We start from the raw sequence: 20,044 nt of genomic DNA on the forward strand, positions 1-20,044 counted from the left end.
GCATGCGGGTATAAGCTCCCTTTCAAAATCTGGAAACACAAGAACCAGACTTGTTGTTAACACTTGTTTCAGTTTTTCAAATGCTTTCTGATACTCTTCTGTCCATTCAAATTTCACACCCTTCTGTAACAATCGCGTCAACGGCTGTGCAAAATCTGCAAAACCCTTCATGAACTTTCGATAGAAATTGCAAATTCCGATGAATCACTGCACTTTCTTAACTGTTTTCAGTTCTCAAAAATCCCTTGCAGCCTGTACCAACCTCGGATCTGTTCACACTCCGTCCTTACTGAAAATATGACCCAAATATTTTACTTCTTCTAATGCAAACTGACTCTTCTCCAGGCTCAGTGTCAAACGAGCTGCTCTTAACCTCGTAAAGACTTCCCTTAACCTCTGTCTATATTGCTCCATACTACTTGAAAACACTATAATGTCATCCAAATAGACCAGACACTGCCGTGGTTTCAAACCCCTCAAGACACTGTCTAGCAACCTCTGAAACATTGCCGGAGCGTTTTTCAAACCGAATGGCATTCTAATGTACTGGTAATGGCCTCCAGAAGTAGAGAAGGCAGTTTTTGGACTATCCTCTGAAGTCACCTCTAACTGATGATAACCACTTGCCAAATCCATTGTAGAAAAGTACTGGCACTGTCCCAAGTGATCCAAAGTCTCCGATATGTTTGGAAATGGGGTGTGCATCCGTTACTGTCTTACTATTGAGGTGTAGGTAGTCACAACAGAACCTGTATTTCTTAGTTCCATCTGTAGATTTTTAGGCACAACAACAATGCCCGCTCCCCAGCAACTATTACTATGCTCTATAACACTATCCGCAAGCTGCTGATCAATACCACTGGACATTCCACCTCTGCATACGTATTCGTAGCACTGAAATTAAACGGGAGCTCCCTTAGGTTGGTCTTGGGCCCCCCTCTGCCATTTAACGCTTGTCCACCTCTCCTATCTCCACTTCTCCATCGTCCATGTTGCTGATTTCCACCCCCTTCCTCTATTCCTTTGTGACTGGGTACATTGCCTCTGCACATGCCCCGTACGGCCACACTTATAACATTTTATACCCGCTGCAAACACTGCTTGTCTATCACATCCCCTGTTGCCATGTCTATTTCCTCACATTGAATTGCCAGCTGTATGGCCAAATACACTTCCCGTGACATATGTGCCGGTAACCCTCTCAAAAATGCATCAAGTACCCTTTGCTCGGCCTCTTGCAACAGAACACTATTCGCTTTATCGCTGTGACCCAACTCGTAAGTATACCCATTAATTTCCCTTATCCTGTCCGCAAGTTTCTCCGTCGTATCCCCCTCTCTCTTTGACATTGTACTTAACCTCTCTCTAAAGTACTGAGCACTATTCTGTTTTTTGTACCTTTGTAAAAGCCCTTCCTTTAACTCCTTAAACTGTCCTGCCTTCCTTGAGGCCTCAGAACACCTTACATATGTTTTTGCTTTACCTGTTAATCTAATCTTGGCTATATGTAACAACTGCTCATCAGACCAACCATTCATCACCACTGAAGTCTCAAAGTCCTCCACAAATGAACCCACATCCTCAGATGTCTTGCCAGAAAACGGAATAATCAAACTCGCAGCAGCTGGAGCAATCTCCCACACCATAGACAACAATGACTGACCAGATGTGGGTTTCCCGTTCACCTCTAGGTGTTAATTCATTTCTCAACTGCGTATTGTCTGCTGTCAATTGTGCTACTTTTTCCAACAAAATCTGTATCGCTTCTGGTTCCGACACACCTCACGTCCCTGGCTCTGCCATTGTATTGCTTTCGTTCCCAGTTAGTCCCGAAACAAAACATTTAAGCACAATAATAACCTGACTCCTTACACCTCAGTATCATCATACTCGGTAACAACATACTCAAACCAATACAAAAGTAATTAAATGCCAGGAAGAAAAATAAATCTTACTGCCCCAAATACACTTAATACTTATTCTGACAAAAAAATGCCTACGCAAAACATCTAAAATGTGGCTCATGGCAGGCCATACTCGAAACACAAATAAGAAAGAAAATGTCCAATACTGAAAAGAAAACTGATCGAAACTCGCCACATCTTGTGAATGTAATGCGGGTGGTGGGCTCGAACGTCGTACTGGACAGACGACATCCGCTATTCTGACACCAAATGTAGTGGGACTTCTACCACCGAATGTATCAGGAGGATCAGATGAAGCAGGAAGAGGTAGAAGGCTCTGTATTAAGACTAATCCGAGCTTTCCAAGTGATTTATTGTTTCCAACTAAAGTGCCGTGTTCCCCTCAGTCTGCGTGACCGGGTCCCGCAATGCTGAGGACATCACTTCGCTCTCTGTGAAACGGCTTAGTACGGAATGGCTGCCTCAGCGACCCATGCACGCACTGTGTGTTGGCATTGTACACTAGTGGAGTTGTGGTGTCGTCAGGATACCAGCAGTTGACTAAGTGTTCGGTATCGCTGCCGCCTCAGCGCCACTTGGTGTGAGCCGCAGGTGGCCAGCTGCGTCCTTCACGCACGCATGGCTGAGATCGTGGCAACAACAAGCACCCGCAATCCGGCATCTGAGTCTGCGGCCCTTGCCTCGGGGATGCCTCTGGCGTGTGTTGGAAGCCAGGACACCTGCCCGCAGTAGTGAGCCGAAGAGTGGCCCGCCACTGGCTGGCTGGGTGCCTACAGACCCCCCGTCGGCCCCAGAGGATCAAACCAACAACCCGCCACGGACTGGAACTCTGGCGCCCCATCTGCTGCTGTGTGTAGCTGGTAGTGTGACATGCCCTGCCGCCCAGGAGAGCTGCCACACTGGAATGAATCTCATTAGAAACCCGCACCTATTTATACACGGCTGTGCACCTCTGTTTTGCCATATGGGCCGCTATGTGTCACGTACTCGTAACATGCTAGGTTGGCCAGTGGGCCCCTTCTGCCTGTGATTTGTGACATGCAAAACCGCTACGTATACTCTTTCAGGAATTTGACGGCCCTGTGGCCTCTATTCTACTTCTCAACTGTTGGTATGCGTAACTCACTGCAATCCAGCCCACACCTGGCTGTAACTTGTGCTCAGAATATTGCACAAAACTAACTTTCCCCATACTAAACGGTGGTGGCCGCTACAAAATTAAGAAAATGCACAGAAAAGAGGTTGCAGATGCTGTGCAGGAGAAGTTTCCGTGTAGATTCACTTTTGTGTTTAGAGAGAGAGAGAGAGAGAGAGAGAGAGAGAGAGAGAGAGAGAGAGAGAGAGAGAGAGAGGAGTGGCGGGGGGGGGGGGGGGGGGGGGGGGAATAGAGAAATAAGAAATATCAGCAAAAGAAAATATAAATAGTTATCGACAATAAACCTATTATTTCACTTCAAGAACTTCATTCAGCATGTTCATTGTGTGAACCTTACATGATAGATAAGAAATCATTTGGTAATAGTGTGTCTCTACAGGAAATATGTGCTGTGTGCACTAACTGGTTGTACAATTGAGAAATGTTATTGTTCACCTTCCCTGTCCATTTTGTATACTGCAATAGTCTACACACATCATGCTAGAGTGCTGAACATCTTATTGAAAGTGAAAGCAACTGAGAACCTTTTGATGTATGAGAAGCAAAGTTTTATCAGTAATGGCAACAAGCACTTAGGTGTGGCTACATGATATCCCTTGCTGTTGACACTAGTCATTGAGGAGTAGCGAGTGACTTGCACTTTTGTGCCCAATTCTCAATCCAGTTACACCTAACAGGTGAAGCAGTGTTCAAAAGGAAACTGCCAAAATGGATACTCAGCAAAACTAACTGGAGATTGTGCAGCCAACTATCTGTGACTGAACATGGAAATAGTCTCTCTTTAACGGGTGGTTCACATTTTGAACATAATCCACCAGACCGTTAATGAATTCGTTGTAAAGAATGCAGGACAACTATGGCGGTTGCTGATAGAGTGAAGAGTACTGCTCTGGAATCTGGGTGGGAGGGGGCAGGGGGAGAGCAGGTGTGCAACTCTACATAGGTTCAAATGCAACATCTGAGAATATCACAGCCTTTTGGCTAGCAGTGTACTAAAGTGACAAATGTTTTAAGGATTGCTGGAAGAAATCATGGTGTGTGTTCCTGTTCACTATAAACAATTCCGCAAAATTTGAAATACTATGAGTGACCATCAGAGGTATTTCGATGAAAATTTGGTGTAACCAAGTTGAAAGTGTAATGTGCAGTAAAACCCTCCAGACTAGACCATGAGACACAGGCCAGATAATGAAGGGACAATTTGCAGAAATGACCAACCAGAATGAAGCCTTCCACTGTCACAAAACTATCACTGAGAGCAGAAGTTGGGACTACAGTTCCAGCACCAAAGATCTGTCTCTTACTCTCAGTGTGGGAAATGGATCGGACTCTGTGACTCATGACATGGCACATGGCCACAGTAAAGTTCATTGTATGATGATATAACACAATACTGGCTACACACAAGAAATCCTTCTTGTCATGTTCACCAGAATATAGGAAACATAAGTTGTTTGTGCCTTATCCCTTTCCACCCTGAGAGAAAATTTCTTAAAACGTTATCTGATATGTACCAATCACCGTACATTATTATGTGTAGAATCAGGTAAAAATACTGAAAAATTTCGCATAGTGATAGTTTGTTCAAGAAGTCACCAGCATTATCATACTACTCAAAATTCAACCTTGTATAAAATGCAAATAGCATTTCATGAAAGTGTTTAGACACCTTACACACCTTGAGTGAAGCATTCTCAGTCTAAAACGATGCAGGAATTTCCTTAAACTAACGAAATGTTGGAAAACAGAATGCATTTATCTCGATAATGCATGGCTTTGTCTTGTCGTTGAAGTTTTAAATGATCTGTTGCACTCTGGTGGTCAAGGCATGAAATAAAACAGATGCCAAACGGAAGCTGGGAGCTCGCACCATCGCTGCAGTCTGGAGTGACGCAGAAACGTGATGTAGCTGAAACACGAAAAATTTATAACCGAACCTGCACAATTGTGCGGGCCAGAGCGGAAAGGGTTATGGATGGAGGCCATCTTGGTTCTGGTACTGTACACTGATGTCTCATTACCCACCACTTTTACACAACAAATCACAGTAAAAATGTTGTGCTTTGGAGAGATTTTTAATGTGGTGTATCACTTAAACTGCATATTATTGTAATATGCAAGTGTATATATGAAAAACATGTACAGCATGTTAGCCTTCAAACATTTAGATAAAAATTGTGGCTGCTTGGTTTGTATCGGTCAGTTGATCACAGCAGATGACATGTCACTGAATCTGTCAATTGTTGCACAGAACATGGGACCTGAGGTGTTGCACACTGAAGATATTAATCTAACTGCTTCTTGCTTCATTCACAGCAATTTAAGCTATGCTATTAGGACCCAACCTAACCACAACCTGAGTCATGTGTCCTGTTATATGCTGTAATTTGCTGAAAGAAACAAACTGAGCTGCCACTCTTTGGTTTTGGTGGTTTTGAAGCTAACTCGCCATGTTTGGTGATTTTCGTATTTATACATGCGTATTACAAAAATATGAAGTTTCAGTGATACATCATATTAAAGATATCTCCAGTATGCATCATTCTTGGTACAGTTTATTGTGCTAAAGTGTTGGGAAATGTGACATCTGTCTATAAAAGTTTTAACGCCATCATAACTATGCTTTTGTAACTTGGGAAGAACAGTACACCCCAAGTGATTACGTTAACATTGCCCTCCTTGCTTACACAGGAAATACATTGGAACAAGTGGTGAACCGTTATCTTGTCCGAGTCCTTCAATCCAAACTGCTGCTTATTTGTTGTCTGCATTGTGTGTTCTGGATATATCATTCCATCATTGATAACTTGATCCTGATGGCAGGGCTAAACAGTAGATTCTGCCCAAGCAACACGTGTGTGCGTGCGTGCGTGCGTGTGTGTGCGCGCGCGCGTGTGTTTGTTTTTAAATATGAATGCTTGTGCCACCTGAAGGCATAATATTCTCAAAAAGCTGCACCAATGGAGCTAACTTCTGTGGATGTCTCCCTGTTTTTATACTAATTTTCTGTCTTGGGACTGTTTCAAACCAAGTCAGAGAAGACCTGTTATACTAGTTTGAACAGAAGAAAAGTGTGTCACAAGAAAATGTGCTAAACATCTTTGTATTTGACCGCACCATTGAAAGCATAATGCCCTTGATCAGGAAGTCAGTAAAGTACTTGATACTTGAGGACAATTTTCCTATAGCTTTCTCCTCGCACCCTTGAACAGCAACATGCCAGTTGTAACGAATACTAAAATGGTTGGTGCAGCAGTAAATACTGCCGTCAATTTTTAAGCAGAGGAAAGGGTGTTAATTGAATTGTACATAGGCCATATTTAATTCACATGTGTTGATAATGTGACTACACCATGTTGGGCTTGAAACAGCCTGTATTGTTCCTGGGCCACACACTGTAATACAGCTTGCAGAGTATAGATGTAGAAGTAAATGTACATGGTTACCACACTTAAGGAACTTGCAAACAGATTCCTTGAGACACTAAACATGTTGAGGTGCTTTAGCTGCAGGCCTGGTTCATTAAGGAAAAGGGGGGAAATTGGCCATTACTTCATTGAAGGGAGCATTCTGAATAGTGTTCAGACTGGTTTAAAGTTGATAAACTGATACTGAATGAGAGTCAAGTGTTTTAATGAAGAATATTTTTGGTTTCAATTTTCACTATAAAAAACTCAATTTGGAATTAATTTCTTTGTGAAAAGTGTCTTGGAATGCTATACATTTTATAATATTTCAGTTTGTGAAGCACCTTTGTACTGTCCAGTATTAAATGTTTGACACAGTGAATTATTTGTCGTACACTACACATTTTTGTTAAATTGTTTTAATGTAATGCGCTAATTTTTTCCATATGTTTTTTACGTATTATTGTGTAATATGAATAGTCTAGTATTCCCTTAGTAATACAATATGCCATATGAATTGGTTGCAGGGAAAATCTTATAAGAATAGCTTTCCAGTGTCTCCAGTTAGTTGTAACCGATTTCTTGCCAGTGATGCCATGGAGGTGCTTGCCGCTTTGTGTTGATACAGCTGCAAAATTTGGTTCTCAGACTCAAGAACTTAATATTTCTTTAACTGCAGTTGGCCTCATGGTAAGCTATTAACATTCTCTGTGTACTGAGAGTTTATTTTACAATGTTTGTGCATGTGCTGTGTCAAAATATGTTTTTCATACTGGGCAGACAGCAGACTTGATAATTGTTTAATATGGTGAGTCAGACACCATAGAAACTATATTTTCATTTTTAACATGTGCATGGTGTGTGTATTTGGTCAGTATGAATGGTGTCAAAGTTGTTTCTGTTTGCTAGTGCTCCTACCTTCAGCATATAAACATTCCATTATAACTCAGAAATTTTGAAAGTTTTTGCAATGTTAGCTTAGAACTGAGAAAGGACATCATGCTGTATGTATGCGTATCGGTGTAACTTAATTTCTAGTTTCAGTACGATGTGGTTGCCCATAGAGAAAGCCATTTTGCTTTTGAAGGTAATATGATACTCCAGTTTAGAACTGAGATTGACTGTAGTTATTACACATTATATGTTGTGAAACTGTACAGTTGATTTTATAAGTGATAATTACATTTTTCTCTAGACATTATGCATAAATAATGTAATTGTCAGGGAATCATACTGAAGTTTGTGAAAACTGCAACAGCTTAAAGGAATGGCCTCACTGAATCCAAGACTGTTGTCTCCTGTTTGACCAGAAATGACACCATTACATTATGCTCTTTCTGTGAACTTCCATCAAAATGTGAGTGAAAATGCAAAAACTACTATACCTTTTCATTGTCATTGAGTGATGTGGCACAGTAGTGAGGCACTTAATGGATTCGGGATGATGGCGGTTCAAATTGCTGTGTAACTATCCAGATTTAGGTTTGTTGTGATTTGTCTAAATCGCTCAAGGCAGATGCTAGGATGGTTCCATTGAAAAGGTGTAGCTAATCTCCTTCTTCACCCTTTCCAAATCTGAACTATGTCTGACAGGGCATTAAGCCCTATCTTCCTTCCTTCAGTGCCAAATGATACAATATTAACATGTGATTTAGTTAGAATGGGACAAAATGACACATCTCTGGTAAATGGAGTTTCCCTACCATGACATTACCTATATCATATGTTGCTGTCACAGTTTTGATAGAAGAGGGTCGTATTTAACAAGAGAAGGCGATGAAGTGCACAATTTGGCGAAGAAATGGGACAAATGTTATTTTTTCAACTTGGTTGTTGTGAAACATAGAGCTTTAGCCACAGTGTTGGTGTGACACTGGAACAGTGCAACCAGTTAGGACCTGCACTGTAGCAACATGCATTATTGAGCGCTGTTGTGTCAAAGTTTTGGGTGCTGTTTCATACACTATGTGAGCTCAGCGTTTGAGGGGGGCGGACTAAAGAGCAAACTCGGAGCCTATGGTGGTATCACTTCTTCAAGCAGCTCCACATACCATACTTTAATAGAACAACATTCAATCAGCCCACCAATATCTTGGAATTTGCAAGCCTTTTCAGATAACAGTCAGTACCACTGGTGGATATGGTGCTTGGTGTGTTTATCACAGTCCTTGAGCTTCTGCCGTTGATATTTTGTTGATTTTTTATAGAAACAATGTGGAAGGAGATTCTAAGGGACATATTCAGGTACACTCTGATATTGTATCACAATGTTTACAGGTTCTGCTTGTGGTACATGGTAGGTTCATAAAATATGAAATTCTCAAAATTGGAGATTGTGCACATTTCTGTAACCCTGATCAGTTGTGTATTTTTGTGCACTCATCTTTAGTGTAAAGTTTGTTTCTTGTGTATGTATCTTTCTTTAATTTTGCAACTGTCACAGATGTTAATGTGTGTCACATGATCAGCTGTAAATCATAGGCACCTGAAAAGGTATTTTAATCACAGTTCTCACTAATTGAGTTTCTTCTGTTGCAGTGGAATATTTCTGACTACTTTTTCCAGAACCAAGATAAATTGTGCCAATCTTTGACGGGTGATAATACCGTATTTCCAAATTTTCCTGGAATATCAGATCTACCACACTTTGATAAATTGTGGATGTGCCTTTACTCCAGGCTCGGTATGTCATGAGTATTATGTCTCCAGTCAATCTGAAATGCATTTGTGTCTGTCTTCTTGTGGTTTAATGTGGATAAATTGTGGATGTGCCTTTACTCCAGGCTCGGTATGTCATGAGTATTATGTCTCCAGTCAATCTGAAATGCATTTGTGTCTGTCTTCTTGTGGTTTAATGTACTTGAATAGATTTACAATGTATTAAAAGATATAGGTAGTGGAATCCCATAATAAATTAGATATGCAAACCACTGGAGATAAGTGAAGCAATTAGCTTTCAATTATTGGTGTTTATAAAGTCATAAAATTACAGTACAGCTCAAAATTCCTATTTCTGCATGCAGTTAATTGTGCATGTTAACTGAGTGATGTTACTTAGAGTGAATTGTTACAATGAATTGTATTGATATTTATAAATGAACAGTGTCTCTCCCTCAATATGCGCAGAATATACATTGAGATGGTAACTGAATTCATCCAACATGTGATGATGAATATCTTTCATCACTGAGTCCATGACAGTGGTGGTATGGGATTTTAGTTCCTTCACCATTGTTGCTTGAGGTGACACATAAACAACATCTGTGATCCCCTCACTAGGAGGAGGAAAAAAAAAAAAAAAAAACACAGGGCATGCATGCTGTGAAGAAATCTTGGTGATTGGGACAGAAGCACTAAATATGCTTTCCACATATATCTTATCCATTGTTATGGTAGCAACTCTGAGAAATCTTCGTATGTCTTTATGGAAATTGAATGGAGCCCCATCTTGTTTAAAAATGTTCTGGTAAATATCGTTGGTTCAAGGGAGAAGCTTGTTATGCAGAAAAAAGAAAAATCCATAAACCATACAATGGAAATATGGCAAATAGCACATTTTCAGTGATTTCATTTGATGTTAATTTTTGGTGAAGGTCCAACTTGATGCTAAGTATCACATTTTTCAGAAACTTGTCATCTTATTCAATGTATTGAATATACGAGGGTGGTTTGAAAAGTTCTTGGGTCAGAATAGAAAAAAAGTACTTAAATTACTGAAACTTTTTTATTTTTCAACATAGTCTCCTTGTAGATTAATACACTTGGTCCCATCTCGATAATAAGTTTCCTACAGGCCTGCAAAATAGTTGTCAACTCTGGGTATCAATTCTTTGTTTGAAGTGAATCTTTGTACAGCAAGAAAACTTTTTCAGTTTTGGGAAGAGATGGAAGTCTGATGGAGCTGTTTCAGGTCAATAAGGTGGGTGTGGCAACAATTCATACGTTAGTTCGGGTAATTCTGCCATGGCGAAAGCACTTGTGCGGGTGCGCATTGTCTTGATGGAAGATTACTTTCTTCCGTGCTAAACCTGGGCTTTATTTGCATATCTTTTGTTGCAATTTGTCCAGGAGGTTAACATAGTATTCTGCAGTAATTGTTTGCCTGTGGGTAGATAATCTACAAACAAAATCCCCTTCGCATCCCAGAACACTGATGCCATGACCTTTCCCGCTTTCTTTGGTGGCAGAGAATCGGCATGTTTCCATTGCTTTGACTGTTGTTTTGTCTCTGGGGTATAGTAGTGCACCCAAGTTTCGTCTGTAGTCACAAACTGGTGCAAAAAAATCTTGTTCATTTCTCCTAAAACAGGCCAAACATTGTTCTGATATTTCCATTCTCACGCATTTTTGATCCATCATCAAGAGTCATGGCACCCGTCTTGCAGATAATTTTTTCATTTCTAATTCTTCAGTTAAAATGTAATGTACCCTTTCAGATGACATTTGACAAACATAAGCAATTTCACGCACTTTCAATCGGCGATCCTCCATGACCATTTTGTGCACTTTTTCAATGATTTCTGGAGTAGTGACACATCTTGGCCAACCACTGCATGGGTTATCATCTAAGCTCTCCTGACCTAATTTAAATTCATTTGTCCATTTGGCAACTGTCGAATATGATGGAGCAGAGGCCCCCAATGTATTCTTAAAATCAGCATGAATGTCCTTTGCTTTCATACCTTTCTTTACGAAGTACTTAATCACTGCTCGAATCTCAATTTCCCCCCCCCCCCCCACCCCCCCACCCACCCATCTTTGCAAATTACTATCCAGGAATGACAAACAGCCACATAACCGCCACAGCTCTATTCCAAGAGCACTGATGTGGCACATGTGTACAGGTAACAGTCCAATGAATGTCATGTGAACAACTTGTTATGCTAGCGCTGACCTCTCGTGTTGATTTCAAGAACTTTTCAAACTACCCTCGTACTTTCGCAGAAGTCTACACACTTTACCTTGTTAGCTTGAAGAGTTTGTAGCAGCTGTAATAGGTATGGTTTGAGAAGTAAACAGTGCCTCAAAAGTTCTAGACAGTTGGGTGAAGTAGTCCGAATGTTTTTACTAGCTTGGATGGTGGAGATCTTTGAGCTACACTTGGGATACTACATAATACATATGATGCTCTGTTGTGATACAGGATATTGGCCTGGTGCTTCTACTTTTGGTGAAAGAGCCAGTTTCCTTAAGTTGTGTATTGTACCAACAAATGTTCTTCCTTGTTGGTGATGGAATATTGAAAAGACAGGGGAATGTGTACTGCACTGTGGTTATCAGTCTTGCACCCCATAGTAAATATCTTCCTCAAAATTGAAACTGCTGTGTGCTAGGAATGCTGGCAATTGAAACACTAGCTGTGGTACAGAAAGTTCATGAATGCATCATTTTTAACCTTCAGACATCCTCTTCAAATGATACATATTTCATTCAGATTCATTATATGGTTCAGGAGGTAGAACTATTTCCAGTTGAGTCAATTATTTTGAAACAAGCAGTATACATGTCACAGAAGCTTTCTTGTAGAAAGGTACTTATTAATAAACAAACATATTTTGGAAAGCATAACCACTTGGTTTATTTTCATGTTACTTAACTGTGTAATATCCTAATCCTTTGTAATATAGTTGTATAAAATCAATGCAAGTAGAGAGCAATTAATACAGAAAGAGTGTGAGTAAAGAACAATTTACTGGAAACATTAACGAGCACATTAATACCGCCAGAATCTATTAGGACAGGTCACAGGTCATTAAGTATGGGACTGTGCATTAACCTCGATAGTTTGTTGTAAATAACAGTGGGTTGCTCATATGTCTGTGATGTATAATAGTGAGGCAACTTGTAGAGAGGTTGTGGTACAACCAAGGAACTACATATTCAGTTCAGCAAGTGGGCTTTAGATGCACTGATAATCTCCCCATTTAAAACTGCTGTACCTGAAAGGAATATAGATCCAGGAATTTAAGATAATGACATGACACGTCAAAAAAAGTTTTGCCTCACCTCAGTTCCGGGAGTTCCGGAACCTGTACAGAAAATTGGAGTAGAGATCAACATAAACATCATTTCTGCCCTATTTATTGTTCATGAAAACCACACATTGCATGTCATACCACCATACAGTGTGTGGTGTCACCGCCAGACACCACACTTGCTAGGTGGTAGCCTTTAAATCGGCCGCGGTCCGGTAGTATACGTCGGACCCACGTGTCGCCACTATCAGTGATTGCAGACCAAGCGCCGCCACACGGCAGGTCTAGAGAGACTTCCTAGCACTCGCCCCAGTTGTACAGCCGACTTTGCTGGCGATGGTTCACTGACAAATTACGCTCTCATTTGCCGAGACGATAGTTAGCATAGCCTTCAGCTACGTCATTTGCTACGACCTAGCAAGGCGCCATTATCATTTGCTATTTATCTTGTGATGCATGTACCGTCAGACAGATGTTTACCAATTATGGATTAAAGTTAAGTATTCCAGAAGCTACGTACCTTTTTTGCTAGTATAATTACTTTACCTGTTCCAGACATCACGCCAGCCTGCATGAGCTTAAACGCGTGCCTTTCGGCTATCTCCTAGTGGCTTGGCTGTCTTGCCAAGTCACAACACAGTGAGAAGTGGTGGTTCAGATTGCTGTACACACCGCTACCTCTAATACCCAGTAGCACATCCTCTTGCATTGATGAATGCCTGTATTCGTTGTGGCATATTATCCACAAGTTCCTCAAGGCACTGATGGTCCATATTGTCCCATTCCTCAACAGTGATTCGGCGTAGATCCCTCAGAGTGGTTGGTGGGTCAAATCATCCATAAACAGCCCTTTTCAATCTATCCAAGGCATGTTTGATAGGGTTTGTGTCTGGAGAACACAGCTGGCCACTCTAGTCGAGGGATGTCATCATCCTGAAGGAAGTCATTCACATGATGTGCACAATGGGGGCGCAAATTGTCGTCCATGAAGATTAAGGCCTTGCGAATATGCTGCCGATATGGTTGCATCATTGGTCAGAGGATGGCATTCTCATATCGTACAGCCATTACGGCACCTTTCATGAACCCCAGCGGTGTACGTTGGCCCCACATAATGCCACCTCAAAACGGCAGGGCACCTCCACCTTGTTGCACTCGCTGGACAGTGTGTATAAGGTGTTCAGCCTGACCGGGTTGCCTCCAAACACCTCTCTGCCGATTGTCTGGTTGAAGGCATATGCGACACTCATCGGTGAAGAGAACATGATGCCAATCCTGAGCAGTCCATTCAGCATTTTGTTGGCCCCATCTGTACCACACTGCATGGTGTCGTGGTTGCAAAGACGGACCTCGCCATGGACGTTGGGAGTGAAGTTGTGCATCATGCAACCTATTGCGCACAGTTTGAGTCATAACACAACGTCCTGTGGCTGCATGAAAAGCATTATTCAACATGGTGACATTGCTTTCAGGGTTTCTCCCAGCCATAATCCGTAGGTAGCAGTCATCCAGTGCAGTAGTAGCCCTTGCGCAGCCTGAGCGAGGCTTGTCATTGACAGTTCCTGTCTCTCTGTATTTCCTCCATGTCCGAACAACATCGCTTTGGTTCACCCTGAGACGCCTGGAAACTTCCCTTGTTTAAGAGCCCTTCCTGGCACAAAGTAACAATGCACATGTGATCAAACCGCGGTACTACAGACAACACGAGCTGTGTACCTCCTTTCTGGTGGAATGACCGGAATTGATTGGCTGTCGGACCCCCTCTGTCTAATAGGTGCTGCTCACACATGGTTGTTTACATCTTTGGGCGGGTTTAGTGACATCTCTGAACAGTCAAAGGGACTGTGTCTGTGATAGTGTCCACTGGCAACGTCTGTCTTCAGGTGTTTTGAGAACCAGGGTGATGAAAAACTTCATTTGGTTTGTGTATTATGCTAGTACATAAAATTCAGGAAGCACTATAGCTCCTGTTTCTTCTTCTCTTTAGAGACCTATTTAAAGAAAGAACTCTAGCCAAGAAGAAACAATGTGAAATGTTAAAAGAGAAGGCAAAAAGGCAATAAGTAGAATTAAATAGTTGAAATTCAAGGCTGACAAAAAAATTAACTGCTGTTAATTATGCCATTAAAAATTAATTCTAAGTGTGAATAGCACACACAAAATAAAAGTGTTGAAAATACCAGCTTCCACAACTGAACAGCAGCAGCTCTGAGTGTCTGTAGGCTGGTGCTGCTTTGGATATATTTCCACCAGCTGATGGAACTATACCCAGATCAAGTTTGTTGCATGGTAGTATCTCATGGTGGAAAAAAAAAAACAGAAATTTGGATACAGTTAAAACTTCCACAGAAAAACCAGGTAATCGACAACTTCTGTGATGATGATCTGCCTGAAAATGGAAAATCATATTACTATTTGTTTATATAACATTATGTGGTTTTATTGATGCAATTTCACATACATGAATGGAACCACATAAAAAATTAGAAATCTAACAAACAAATTACTCTCTGTTACCACTGTAATTACAATGAATTGTTAGAATATTATCGACTCATTGTGGTTCAGGTCTCCTTAAACTGTTTACTGAAATTTCTTTTATTAGCTACATTTAAGGCTAGAACACAAAACACTTTTTTCATTAAAACAGATAACTTGAGGAGGAGATTACTGTTATGCTTACATCACTCTAGTGGATTGCCGTCATCACTATGCATCTGGGTTAAATATTTAACTCAGCCTCATTGGTAGATTGAGTGGCCCACAGTCTAATGACTGTGAAAACAGAAACTTAATATGTTTGGCATTGCAAAAAAAAAAAAAAAAAAAAAAAAAAAAAAGGCACTCCATCTTCAGGCCACAAGTGGCCCATCGGGACCATCTGACCGCCGTGTCATCCTCAGATGAGGATGCGGATAGGAGGGGCGTGTGGTCAGCACACCGCTCTCCCGGTCGTTATGATGGTTTTCTTTGACCGAAGCCGCTACTACTCGGTGAAGTAGCTTCTCAATTGGCATCACGAGGCTGAGTGCACCCCAAAAAATGGCAACAGCATATGGCGGCTGGATGGTCACCCACCCAAGTGCCGGCCACGCCCGACAGCGCTTAACTTCGGTGATCTCACAGGAACCGGTGTACCCCCTGCGGCAAGGCCGTTGCCTTTGGCATTGAGTGTGCTGGAAATACTCCCTAACTGTGTCCAAACAGGCCTTGGAGGCCCATTCGTACTGACCGACCGACCGCCATGTCATCCTCAGCCAATAGTGATCACTGCATGTGGATATGGAGGGACACGTGGTCAGCACACTGCTCTTCTGCCTGATGTAAGTTTTTGTGACTAGAGCCACTATTTCTCAATCAAGTAGCTCCTCAATTAGCCTCACAAGGGCTGAGTGCACCCCGCTTGTCAACAGCACTCAACAGCCCTGGATGGCCACCCACCCGAGTGCTAGCCAAGCCCAACAGCACTTATTTTTGGTTATTTGGTGGGAGCCGGTTCTATGACTGTGGCAAGGCTGTTGGTTCAGATACATTCTAGGCTACCCTAAATAAATATTTACAGATCTTATAAAACCATAGAGAAAAAGAGATATTTCTGTCACTTTACAGTTTAATTCTAGCATACCTGGAACAGATATTTCATCACACATTTGGTGCACAGTATTTAATGTCTCGTATCTATCAGTATCGTAATTCATTTTTAATAATCAGAAGGGTGGCCACAGAAGTGTTGTTGTGTACAACATTGGAATTTTGACCATCACCTCTGCGAGACGCAGACAAAGGTCTTCCACCACTCACAGTGTGTACAGCCCACCATGAATTGTGGACCTTGCTGAGGTAGGGTGGCTTTAGTGCCACAATAATACAGATTGCCATACAGAAGGTGCAACCACAATAGAGAGGTATCTGTGGAGAGGCCAGACTGACTTGTGGTTCTCGAAGAGGGCATCAGCCTTTTAGTAGTTGCAGGGGCAACGGTCAGGATGATTCACTGATCTGGTGATGTAGCATTAGCCATTATGGCCTGCTAAGCTGGTACTGTTAATGACTGAAAGCAATGGGAAACTACAGAACTACAGCCATTATCCCCCCCCCCCCCCCCCCAAAAGAGCATGCAGCTCTACTTCATGGCATTCTCTTGCCTAAAGTATTCTGGAAGTAAAATAATCCCCAATTTTGACCTTCTGGTGGGATGGTGGGAACTACTCAGAAGGATGTTTTTGTCAACAGGAAAAATTAAACAGGCATTCTATGGGTCATAGGATGTTTATATCCCTTTAATCAAGTAGGTAGCTTAGAGAATTTATGGAATTTAAGAAGGGAAATGGATGGGTTGAAGTTAGATATAGTGGTTATAAGTGATAACAGTGGCAGAAAGAACAGAACTTCTGGTCAGGTGAGTACAAGGTTACCAATACAAAACCAGAAAAGGGTAATGATGCAGTAGGCCTAATAATTAACAAGAAGATAGGAATGGGGGTAAGCTACTATAACAATGTAGTGACTGCATTATCACAGCAAAAATAAACACAAAGCCAACATGCATCACAGTAGTACAATTTCTCATGCAAAATAGCTCCACAAATGAAGAAGAGACTAAAGAAAATATTGAAGGAATGAAGGAAATTTTTCAGATAGTTGTAGGAGTTGAAACTTTAATTGTGTTTTGTGACTTTAATTAAATAGTAGGAAAAGGAGGAGAAGGAAAAATAGTAGAATATGGACTAGGGGAAAGGAATGAAAGGGGAAACCATCTTGTAGAATTTTGCACAGTTCATAATTTAATCATTTCTAACCCTTGGTTTGAGAGTCATGAAAGGAGGTCATATATGTGAAACAGACCTGGAGAGACAGGAAAGTTTTCAATCGATTATGTAATGATAAGACATAGCTTGACTTCAGAACCAGATTTTTAAGTGCAAGACATTTTCAGGAGCAGATGTGGACTCTGACCGTAATTTATTGGTCATGAACTTCAGAGTAAAACTACAGAAATTACAAAAGACAGGAAGTTATGGAGGCAGAACTTGCATAAACTGAAAAAAATCAGAGGTTGTTTAGAGATTTAGAGGGAGCATTAGAAAATGTTGAACTGAAGCAGAAGAAAGGAAGACAATAGAAGATGAATGGGTAGCTTTGAGAGATGAAATAATGAAGGCAGGAGAGGATTACGTAGGTAAAAAGCTCAGACTTGGTAGAGATCCTTGGTTAATGGAGGAAACACTAAACCTTAGAGTGACAGAAAATGTAAATTATTAAGCAGTAATGGCTAGAGGCCGAATGCAAGGGTGTAGAAGCATGCATGATTAGGGGAAAGATAGATAGTGCCTGTAGGAAAATTAAAGGGACTTTTGGAGAAAAGAGAAGCAGCTGTATAAATATCAAGAGCTCAGATGGTGAACCAATGCTAAGCAAAGAAGGGAGACTTGAAAGGTGGAAGGATTACACAGAGGATGTATGAGGGGCATTCAAAAAGAAACGAGCTGGAGGCATAATTACATAAACCAGTACCTGTATGTTAGAAGTATTGACCCTGGCTGTTGAGATACTTGTTCCACTGTGACACAAGGCGGTGAATGGCTGTCTCAAAATTCACGGGACTACGATGTTAACCAGTTCCACATGTACAGATGGACGTCGTCGTCTGAGGTGAATCGTTTTCCCCTCAGAGCCTTTTCAAGGGGACCAAAAATGGTGTAATCACAGGGGGAGAGGTCCAAACAGTGTGAAGGGTGGCCGAGAACCTCCCATTTGAATGTCTGCAGGAGTACCGTGACTGTGTTGGCTGTAGGAGGCTTTGCGTTGTTGTGGAGCAGAATGTCCCCACGAGTGAGATTGCCTGGTCGTTTTTGTTTGATTGCTTGGCGTAGGATGGTCAGGGTTTGTGAGTAATGCTGGGCATTCACTGTTGTCCCGTACTGCAAGAAGTGAATCAGAAGGGGTCATCTTGGTAAAAGAAGAATGTCCAGAAGGGGACAAATGATTCACCTTGGACGATGACATCCAGCTGTACGTGCGGGACTGGTTAACATCGCAGCCCCGGGAATTTTATGATACAGTCATTCACTGCCTTGTGTCACAGTGGGACAAGTGTCTCAACAGCCAGGGTCAATACTTCTAACATACAGGTACTGGTTTCTGCAATTATGCCTCCAGCTCATTTCTTTTTGAACACCCCTTATATATAAACGAAGTGAACTTGAGGGCAATATTGCAGAAAGAGAAGAGAAAGTGTTATGGGAGATATAATACTGTGAAAAGAGTTTGGCAGGGCACTGAAAATCAAGACAAGGCCCCTGTTGTTGACAGAATTCTCTCAGAATTGTTGATATCCTTTGGAGAGCCAACTACGACAAAAGTATTCCACCTGCTGTGCAAGATATTTGACATGGAGGGGAGACCCTCAGGCCTCAAGATGAATGTAATAATTCTAATACCAAAGAAGTTAGGTGGTAACAGATGTGAATAATACCAAGCCATCAGATTAATAAGTAATGGTTGCACAATACTGACACTATTTGCAAAATATTGGAAAAAAAGTGGTAGAAGCTGACATCAGGGAAGATGAGTTTTGGTTCTGGAGAAATGTAGGAACACATGAGGCAATGCCAACTGTACATCTTACTTTAGAACATGGGATGAAGAAAGGGCAAACCTATATTTATAGCATTTGTAAACTTAGAGAAAGCTTCTGACAATATTGAATGGACAACACACAGGAATTTTATGTTACCAAAAGTTAAAAAAAAAAGTTCTACCTGAAAACCGTATATCGATCATACAGAAATTTATGTGAATATAATTATTGGTGTACTTATTGTGTTAGACGTGGAAACCTTATATTGATCATATAGAAATTTTCTATTGTAAATACTTTTCATTCATACTATTGTAACATGTTATAATAATGAACACTCTGGAATTTTGAAGGTAGCAAAGAAAAGATAGAGGAAGCAAAAAGTTATGTACAACTTGCACAGAAACTAGACTGCAATCACAAGGGTCAAAGGAGATGAAAGGAAATCAGTGGTTGAGAAAGGAGTGGAACAAGGTTTATAGTCTGACCCTGGTGTTATTCAATCTGCACATTGAGAAAGCAGTAAAGGGAAACCAAGAAGAAATTAGGAAAGGAAATTAAAGTGCAGGGGAAGAAATGAAAAGTTTGAGGTTTGCTGATGACCTTGTGCTTCTGTCTTGCAAGAGCAGTTGAATCGAATGGATAGTGTCTTGAAAAGGAGTACAAAGGTAATGGAATGTAGTTGAATTAAGTTGATTAATGCTTACGAAATTAGATTGGGAATGGCACTCTGAAAGCAGTAGATGAATTTAACTATTTGGGCAGCAAAATGACTGATTATGGCTTAAGTAATGAGGATATAAAATGCAGACGGGCAAGAGCAAGAAAAGCATTTCTGAAATAGGGGAGCTTGTTAACATCTAATATAAATTTAAATTTTGGGAAGTCATTTCTCAATGTATTTGTTTGGAATTTAACTGTGTACAGAAGTGAAAGTTGGATGATACATAGTTCAGACAGGAAAGAATAGATGCTTTTGAAATGTGGTGGTATAGAAGAAT

The 20,044-nt window shown here is 41.1% G+C and overlaps 1 protein-coding gene across 1 annotated transcript in view; it reads left to right on the forward strand.

Annotated features, from left to right (window-relative positions):
* LOC124556853 (protein MON2 homolog) overlaps window positions 1-20,044 on the forward strand; it is a gene marked incomplete in the record, with an annotated part of 217,153 nt that overhangs the window by 90,975 nt on the left and 106,134 nt on the right. The window contains 2 exon segments of the mRNA XM_047130874.1: window positions 7,016-7,178; window positions 9,027-9,171. Of these exon segments, the coding sequence (XP_046986830.1) occupies window positions 7,016-7,178; window positions 9,027-9,171 (308 nt within the window).

This window comes from Schistocerca americana, chromosome X (genome assembly GCF_021461395.2).
Source record: "Schistocerca americana isolate TAMUIC-IGC-003095 chromosome X, iqSchAmer2.1, whole genome shotgun sequence".
NCBI lineage: Eukaryota > Metazoa > Arthropoda > Insecta > Orthoptera > Acrididae > Schistocerca > Schistocerca americana.